This window comes from Amblyomma americanum, chromosome 9 (assembly GCF_052857255.1).
Source record: "Amblyomma americanum isolate KBUSLIRL-KWMA chromosome 9, ASM5285725v1, whole genome shotgun sequence".
NCBI classification, from domain to species: Eukaryota; Metazoa; Arthropoda; class Arachnida; order Ixodida; family Ixodidae; genus Amblyomma; species Amblyomma americanum.
Genome location: NC_135505.1, coordinates 146,426,025 through 146,435,743, shown reverse-complemented (window position 1 = coordinate 146,435,743; position 9,719 = coordinate 146,426,025). Strand labels below are relative to the sequence as shown.

At 51.1% G+C, this 9,719-nt stretch overlaps 1 protein-coding gene across 1 annotated transcript; it reads right to left on the bottom strand.

Annotated features, from left to right (window-relative positions):
* Positions 1-907: 907 nt before the first annotated feature.
* LOC144103767 (uncharacterized) lies at positions 908-6,994 on the bottom strand. The gene is made up of 7 exons (XM_077636421.1): positions 6,820-6,994; positions 6,461-6,709; positions 3,325-3,618; positions 2,991-3,113; positions 2,218-2,366; positions 1,500-1,656; positions 908-1,230 (listed from the first exon to the last, which is right to left on the bottom strand). Exons 1-7 carry the CDS (start codon positions 6,992-6,994, stop codon positions 908-910), a joined length of 1,470 nt encoding a protein of 489 aa, XP_077492547.1.
* Between the last annotated feature and the right edge of the window lie 2,725 nt (positions 6,995-9,719).

Here is a 9,719-nt window from a genome sequence, read left to right as displayed (position 1 = left end):
GGCAAGGGGGGGGGGGGGGGTTTGGGGGAAAGGACGCAATGCAAGGGGGGGGGGGTTTGGGGGAAAGGACGCAATGCAAGGGGGGGGGGGGTTTGGGGGAAAGGACGCAATGCAAGGGGGGGGGGGGTTTGGGGGAAAGGACGCAATGCAAGGGGGGGGGTTTGGGGGAAAGGACGCAATGCAAGGGGGGGGGTTTGGGGGAAAGGACGCAATGCAAGGGGGGGGGTTTGGGGGAAAGGACGCAATGCAAGGGGGGGTTTGGGGGAAAGGACGCAATGCAAGGGGGGGTTTGGGGGAAAGGACGCAATGCAAAGGGGGGTTTGGGGGAAAGGACGCAATGCAAGGGGGGGTTTGGGGGAAAGGACGCAATGCAAGGGGGGGTTTGGGGGAAAGGACGCAATGCAAGGGGGGGTTTGGGGGAAAGGACGCAATGCAAGGGGGGGTTTGGGGGAAAGGACGCAATGCAAGGGGGGGTTTGGGGGAAAGGACGCAATGCAAGGGGGGGTTTGGGGGAAAGGACGCAATGCAAGGGGGGGTTTGGGGGAAAGGACGCAATGCAAGGGGGGGTTTGGGGGAAAGGACGCAATGCAAGGGGGGGTTTGGGGGAAAGGACGCAATGCAAGGGGGGGTTTGGGGGAAAGGACGCAATGCAAGGGGGGGTTTGGGGGAAAGGACGCAATGCAAGGGGGGGTTTGGGGGAAAGGACGCAATGCAAGGGGGGGTTTGGGGGAAAGGACGCAATGCAAGGGGGGGTTTGGGGGAAAGGACGCAAGGCAAGGGGTTTTTTGGGAAGAGTTTGGAATGAGGAAGGGGTGTTTAAAGGATGGGGTAGTAGGGAATGAGGGGTAGGGATGAGGGGGTGATGATGGGACTTTTACAAGGCGAAAGCGTCAGACGTAAGTTTCTTTTAGCACCCGTGGGGCAACTGGACGTATCGCAGGCTGAACCCACCGGCACGGCACACGAGGCTGTCGTCCACGGGGAGCTGCCTGACCTGCGGCAAGGTCTCGTTGGACGGGGCAGCACCTAGACCAGTGGGATTCTGGGCGCCGATGGGAGGAGGAGGCCGCGTTGCAACCGGTGGGCGGACCGGACCGGACGGCCTGGTCGGCCGCGTGGCCACGGTCGGGCGGGTCGGTTGAGGAGTCGGCCGCTGACCGGGACAGGGGCAGTCGGAGTAGCCAACGCGCGGCGCGGTCACAAACGACACCCGGAAGGGTGCAAGGTTGGCTGCAAAGAGTGTAAAAGACGCATTTTAGACGACAAATAGACTTCGTAGACGGCAAAGACTGCACCACAAGAGCGAAATAATCTTCACTGATGTTAGCTGTGGGGCCTTGCCAGTTCCAACCACTGGATAAATTAAGCACACAGCAAAAAGCATATAATGCAGAAGTAATGTAAGCGAGAATACTGCTAGGTAACGATTTAAAACCAGGCCATGTACACACTATTCTCAAGCAAGGCTGCCTTGCCTCAAGAGTAGAATATATGCTTACATGCAACAGGTGTGAAGCCGTCACCACAGATGCGATCACCCAAGTTGCCTTCAGTGACGGTGCCAGTTGAGCCAGTTGGGATGAGCACGTAGGCGTCGCGGCACCGCTGGTTGGTCAGGGGGCTCAGACGGAAGCCGTTGGCGCCATTTTCCTCAAACTGCAACAGGAATGCAAAGTGATGAGACGGCAATTTTTTGAGCTCTAAAGCGGTTTGAAGCACTAAAGCACTCGTGGAGTATGCAGGCTTTAGTTTCTCCAAATATGGTAGCTTGGCAAACAGCGCTAGAAAGTGCAATGTAAAAATCCGCTATACCATTGAGCACGTGGCTATACCATTAGGCACGCAGTGGCACCTGAGAGGTCTGCAATTCTAAATTTTGCTCTGTATAATAATAACGTTTTCACAGCATCTCGTATAGTGTTTAGTTGAACAGCCCATATATGCACTGAACAGATTTTCGAGCACAGTAGCTGATATGCAGACATCCTCCGATATAGCCTTGTATCTCCACATCAAAACCTCGCGGGTTTTGATTCTGGCTCACAAGGACGGAATTTCCGCAACTCTCCATTGCCATCTATGCTTTTCCCCTGTCTATCTTTGACTGCTCCAACTATGCTCAAAAGGCAGATTTCAGCTTGCGCTACAGTAGGTGGTGTGCTATTTGCTGCTTTGCGCTTCAGCTGGCACACCTGACAAACATGTCACGTGACTTACCAGGATGGAGCAGAAGCCGAGCTGGCGCCGAATGCAGATTGAGTAGTGCAGGTTGGCAAAGTAGTGGAAGCCAGTTGGGTTGCGCACGAAGTTGAAGCTGGTGATGGTGTCCGCCGCATTGGTGTGGTACTGCAGGCAGCCCTCCGGAGCTACGAATGAGATGGGATGACACTTATGAATGGAGTGCATGCAACGGCAAACTCTAAAGTAGGGACATTTAGGAGGGGGATTTGGGGAGTGGTGGGAACTTTTGGGAGGGACGCAATGAGGGGTTTATGACACGACAGCGTGATGGGTTAATTCCCATATATGCGGAATTGCTCTCCTGGTGCAGTGATGGACCCAGCGGTGGGTCTCGTGCGGCTCTGATTGCTCTTCCCGAGCGACCAAACATTAACCGCCACCTTCTCAAGGTAAACAATTTAGTTTAGTTTATATGGGTTTAACGTCCCAAAGCTCAGGCTATGAGAGACGCCGTAGTGAAACTGCTCCGGAAATTTCGACCATCTGGGGTTCCTTAACGTGCACTGACATCGCACAGTACACGGGCCTCTAGAAGTTCGCCTCCATCAAAATTCGACTCCGCGGCCGGGATCGAACCGGCGTCTTTCGGGCCAGCAGCCGAGCGCCATAACCACTCAGCCACCGCGGCGGCTGCGGTAAACAGTGTCACGTGACCTTGCGGCATCATCACGACACGTAGGGACGCGCCGTCATTTTTCTTTTACAAAGCCAATGTAACACGGCCTTTAACGCATCGCGTAAATACTCACCCATGTTGGGGCTCCAGCAGGAGACCTGGGTGATGCGGATGCTCCATCGGCGTTCCATCTCTGTCCGGGCACTGAGACGAACCGACAGGATGGCCTGCTTGGTCTGGCTGACATCAACATACACTGTTGAGAAGAGAGAACACCGTCAGAATAAGGCGCTAAGCACAATTGTGCATGCAAATTAAATGCATGCTACCCTGAGCCTTTCCTTTCATTCCACGATAACATTTTAGGTCCTAAAATGGCTGCATGGTTTTTCTCCAAAATCTTTTAGATTTAAAGCAATAATGAATAGTTAATAGATAATGAATAGAAGGGGGCAGAGAACACGTACTGTGCTGTCCGCTGTTGAAGCCGCAGAGGACGGGGTAGACGGACGACTCGAGGCCGGCGGACACGCTGAACGCGTCGTCCAGGCAGTAGCCGGCGCGCGGCCCGCACGTCTCTGGCGGCGACAGCGAGAACTCGGTGAAGTCCAGCCGCAGCTGGCACACGTCGGCGCGGGCGTTGACGGTCACCTGGCACTGGCCGAACACGGCCTGCTGGTGCGGGTACTCGGGGCTGCGGAAGATCACCTCGTCGTCGCTCACCACGCTGCCGCACTTGGCCGCCGTCTCTTCCTCGGGGCCTGCGTTTTAGGTATGTACAGTCTTGGTCAAAAGTCAAAAGGCAGCAGCGTTCAGCTGCAGTGAAAGGAACGCTCCTAGAATGCTCCTTGTAGTGGATCATTGAAAAGACTCACTGAAAGCATTCTACGAGCATTCATTTCGCTGCAGCTGAACGCTGTGGCCTTAAGACTTTTGACCAAGACTGTACGTTACACTGTACTTCGCCAAGAGGGGGGATGCATTTTTTAGGGATGCAGGGATGGGGTTGGGAACGAGGAAGGGGTATATTTTTATGAGGGATGCAAGGATGAGGTTGGAAACGAGGAAGGGGGATATTTTTTTGAGGGATGCAGGGATGGGGTTGGGAACAAGGATGGGGTATATGAGGGATGCAGGGATGGGATGGGGTTGGGAACGAGGAAGGGGCATATTTTTATGAGGGATGCAGGGAATGGGATGGGGTTGGAAACGAGGAAGGGGTATATTTTTATGAGGGATGCAAGGATGGGGTTGGAAACGAGGAAGGGAATATATTTTTATTTGAGGGATGCAAGGATGGGGTTGGAAACGAGGAAGGGGTATATTTTTATGAGGGATGCAAGGATGGGGTTGGAAACGAGGAAGGGAATATATATTTATTTGAGGGATGCAAGGATGGGGTTGGGATCGAGGAAGAGGGATATTTTTAGGGATGCGGGGATGGGGACGGGAACGAGGAAGGGGTATACTTTTATGAGGGATGCAGGGATGGGGTTGGAAACGAGGAAGGGGTATATTTTTATGAGGGATGCAGGGATGGGGTTGGAAACGAGGAAGGGGTATATTTTTATGAGGGATGCAGGGATGGGGTTGGAAACGAGGAAGGGTATATTTTTATGAGGGATGCAGGTATGGGGTTGGGAACGATGAAGGGGTATATGAGGGATGCAGGTATGGGGTTGGGAACGATGAAGGGGTATATGAGGGATGCAGGGATAGGGTTGGGAACGAGGAAGGGGTTTATTTTCATGAGGGATGCAGGGATGGGGTTGGAAACGAGGAAGGGGTATTTTTATGAGGGATGCAGGGGTGGGGTTGGGAACGATGAAGGGGTATATGAGGGATGCAGGGATAGGGTTGGAAACGATGAAGGGGTATATTTTTATGAGGGATGCAGGGATGGGGTTGGAAACGAGGAAGGGGTATTTTTATGAGGGATGCAGGGATGGGGTTGGAAACGAGGAAGGGGTATATTTTTATGAGGGATGCAGGGATGGGGTTGGGAACAAGGATGGGGTATATGAGGGATGCAGGTATGGGGTTGGGAACGATGAAGGGGTATATGAGGGATGCAGGGATAGGGTTGGGAACGATGAAGTGGTAGGAGGGATGCAGGGATAGGGTTGGAAACGAGGAAGGGGTATACTTTTATGAGGGATGCAGGGATGGGGTTGGGAACAAGGATGGGGTATATGAGGGATGCAGGGATGGGGTTGGGAACGAGGAAGGGGTATATTTTTATGAGGGATGCAGGGATGGGGTTGGGAACGATGAAGGGGTATATGAGGGATGCAGGGATAGGGTTGGGAACGATGAAGTGGTATGAGGGATGCAGGGATAGGGTTGGAAACGAGGAAGGGGTATACTTTTATGAGGGATGCAGGGATAGGGTTGGAAACGAGGAAGGGGTATACTTTTATGAGGGATGCAGGTATGGGGTTGGGAACGATGAAGGGGTATATGAGGGATGCAGGTATGGGGTTGGGAACGAGGAAGGGGTTTATTTTCATGAGGGATGCAGGGATGGGGTTGGAAACGAGGAAGGGGTATTTTTATGAGGGATGCAGGGATGGGGTTGGGAACGATGAAGGGGTATATGAGGGATGCAGGGATGGGGTTGGGAACGATAAAGGGGTATATGAGGGATGCAGGGATGGGGTTGGGAACGATAAAGGGGTATATGAGGGATGCAGGGATAGGGTTGGAAACGAGGAAGGGGTATATTTTTATGAGGGATGCAGGGATGGGGTTGGAAACGAGGAAGGGGTATATTTTTATGAGGGATGCAGGGATGGGGTTGGGAACGAGGAAGGGGTATATTTTTATGAGGGATGCAGGGATGGGGTTGGGAACAAGGATGGGGTATATGAGGGATGCAGGTATGGGGTTGGGAACGATGAAGGGGTATATGAGGGATGCAGGGATAGGGTTGGAAACGAGGAAGGGGTATACTTTTATGAGGGATGCAGGGATGGGGTTGGGAACAAGGATGGGGTATATGAGGGATGCAGGGATGGGGTTGGGAACGATGAAGGGGTATATGAGGGATGCAGGGATAGTGTAGGGAACGAGGAAGGGGCATATTTTTATGAGGGATGCAGAGATGGGGTTGGAAACGAGGAAGGGGTATATTTTTATGAGGGATGCAAGGACGGGGTTGGAAACGAGGAAGGGGGATATTTTATGAGGGACGCAAGGATGGGGTTGGGAACGAGGAAGGGAATACAAATTTTCTTTAGGGATGCAAGGACGGGGTTGGGAACGAGGAAGGGGGATATTTTATGAGGGACGCAAGGATGGGGTTGGGAACGAGGAAGGCGATTTTTTGGGAGGGAACGTGGAAGGGGTATATTTTTGAGGGATGCAAGGATGAGGTTGGGAACGAGGAAGGGGTATATTTTATTGAGGGATGCAAGGATGGGGTTGGGAAGGTTATATTTTTGGGAGAGATGCAAGGATGGAATTGGGAATAAGGGGATTTTAAGGGGAATTTCAAATTAAAATGCTGGGGACTACCCTGTGCTGTAGTAGCATGCGAAATGGGCGTTTAGGCTTGGGAAAACCCTTAGGAACCCTTCGGAGGTTAGGCTTAGGGATACTCACGGTGGCAGCAGATTGTGTTGGGGTCCGAGCAGCGTCCGAGGGAGACACCGCCGGTCCTGAGGCATTTCTTGGGCAGCAAGCAGATGCCCTCCTGCCCGGACTCTGCGACGCACTGGGGCGGCGCGGCCGTCACGCGGTCCAGAGTCTGCACGAGGAAGCTGGGCAGACCGAAGCTCTGGCCCAGCGATGACATGGCCGCGTTGCCGGGCAGGCCCAGGCTCTGGGCCATTGAAGACATGGAGTTGCCGACTGTACAAACAAAGGGAAGATCAGTCTTGGTTAATTGCGCACACATGTTACTAGCATTTAGCAACCCACGGGGTCCAGGGACTCCGCGAACGATACGAACGAATACTTACAGCCTTGTTGGTTGGTCCGGCCATCGTCGGCGGCGGTCAGCGTCGCCGTTAACGCCACGATGACGACAATGATCAGCCTTGCCTCCACCATGGCTTCTGCTACTGCTACCGCCACCTTTGCCGCAGCTTTCACGATGGACTTGAGATGTCTACGGACTATCTGGCTGGTCTCCATGCCTTCAAGTGCCGAACGTTCGCGGGTGCCGCCGTATATAAAGGCACCAAACCACGCCCTCAAATGGGAGGAATCCAACCGCCTTCTTCTATTGGCTTCCAGCAGCCCTGCCTTTCTTGGAGGAGGAGCTTTCCTCTTTCATCTCGCTTTCCCTTTTTCGGGCCCACCTTCTTTCGGGGTTTGCTTTAGGCCCAGGCAGTGCCATTGTATCAACCGCGAGGGAAAGAAATGAGTCAGGACGTCGGACATCCGGTTTTCGTGAGGGAGGGGGAACCTCTGCTGGACAAGTTCCCTCTGCCGTTCCTCTCTCTCCCACTCACCCATTCTGTGATAAACTTGGGTAATTTCCGGGCGAAGAGGCTGGCTGCTCCTGAAATCATTATCGTGTTTGATTAAAAAGAGCCGTTTGGCGTTTCTCAAGAATGCTTGATTAGCAGATGAAATCAAAAGGCAACACACAAGACCTAGCTAACATCGCTGTTTTTAGCGGAACAAAGCAAGATTTCACTCTAACAATCCATATGTATCGCAGATCTCCCCTCAACAAGCTGGAATTTTTTTTAATTTTTTTATGGCAGTCTACTCGACGTGAGCGATGGACACGTTTTAAAACAAAGATTTTGCTACGCATAAGAAGATCGCGGCGTTAATAGCTTCAATATGTCCATAACAGTGCCATACAATATTGCCCATTTGCCTCACAATTGAAATTGGGGTCCAAAAATACTGGAGTTGTAAGGCACAGGATTGCGGAGCCGACGAAATGCTAGCGAAGCGAGCGATTGTTTTCAAGTGTACTGACATGTTCTACCAGCTCTGCACTACCAACTCAAGCTCTGGCCTTTATTTATTTTATTCATTTAAAATGCTGTAAGCCATTTCAGGTGCTTTCGATCCGGTACAGGGTAGGCATGAAATAAAAAAATACACACAAAGAAATAATTGCCAAGTCAATACCATACAGAGTGGAATGAAACAAACCGCAGATTAACAATAAAATACAGAGAAACAGGTTACAATCGAGGCAATATATACCTTTCCAGGCTTTTCACAGAGCTCTCTGTTGAAGTAGTGTCTATTAATCATTCTGGATGCAGGCTATACTTCAATCTATTATAGTTTCTTGGGTTGTTACGTTGCCATACTATTTGTTATATCTCTCATTTTGTCTTATTTTTAGACAAACAAAAAAATTGGCCTGTTTTGTGCTGAGCGCGTCTCTTCGTACGGTTTGACGTTGTACATGTCTAGTGTACCCCAAGCAAATGACACGCATCCAGTGTAGTTCTTTTCATTTTTTTTTAATTTTGGAAAAAAAATCAAGTATGGGCATTTTTTTCAGTATCATTAAGCGCGCGTTCACCTCCTGGTGCGCCATTTTTGGCGAAGCCAGCACTCTCTTAACTTCCTGCAGAATGAACCCATTCATTGTAAAGGAACTTCCACAAAGTACATTCCAGGGACCCGACCTGGCAAACGTACTACCTCGATGAAACGCGAACAACCCGGCGCCAACACGCGCCGCTGTTGGGATTTATTTTAATCGCGCTTTTACCTGGGTGGTACGAAGAAGACGTTAGAGTCGTCCTAGAATGCATCATGGAGGAGTCTACGGTCTTTTTGCTATCACCGAAGTAAAAGCGAGGTGAAAAGGAATTGAAACAGCGGAGCGTGTTGGCGCTGGCTTGTTCGCGTTTGTTTCCAACGAGGGAGTACAAACGACCCCTGAGGGTACGCTAATTAAAAAGGTCCCTATGCGCTCCAGGGCTATTTAGATGCTTCTATTTATTCCGTAAAATTTCCTACACAGCATGCATTTCGAACCCGCCGCGCTGGCTCAGTGGTTAGGGCGCTCGGCTACTGAGCCGGAGTTCCCGGATTCGAACCCGACCGCGCCGGCCGTGTTTCGATGGAAGCGAAAAGCAAAAGATGCCCGTGTGCTGTGTGATGTCAGTGCACGTGAAAAAACCCCAGGGGTCGGAATTTCCGGAGCCCTTCACTACGGCGGCCCTTATAGCCTGAGTCGTTTTGAAACGTTAAACACAATAAAACCAAACCTTTTTAAGCGGTAGGAGTGTAAATGTCCGCACATCATGTATTAGTTACTGCGTCGATAGGGGTGCTTTCATGCGTAACGTTGCTCGTTTGTGTAACATGTTAACGGCCCCACTAAAAAAAAAAAAAACTGCCGGCGTTGAAAACAAGTTGCAGAAAAATTTCCTCACACCTACAAGGTGTGCCGAGAGAGTTCTGCAAAGATCGCACTAGGCCTGCTATACTTATTGATTTCATTCAAATACCTCGCAGGTTCCCGACTTGGAATATTGTGTGAAGGGGAGGGGTCACAGTAATTTTGAGCCACGAAATGCACAAGTGCAAAATTACTTAAGCAGACAAAAGCTCACATTTCCAGCTGGAGTAATTGAACTGGAAGTCATACCCTTCCATCTGGAAACCTTTTATTCCTTCTGGAATGACATCTGTTTCCAGCTTGATAAATGAACCCGAAATCATGTCCAGCTCATGGAACATGGAACAGTTCCGTGACCTGGACATGGAACAGTTGCAGTTTACACTTTACACTTTCTGCTAGCCTCCAGCTGTAGTCTCGTACACTTCCAGCTCTAAAATATCACTCCAGCTGGACATTCACCTGCAAAGGTGCTTATTCGGCCGAATTGCTCACGCCTGACGAAAGTCTCCCGAGGCTACCCTGGAATGTACA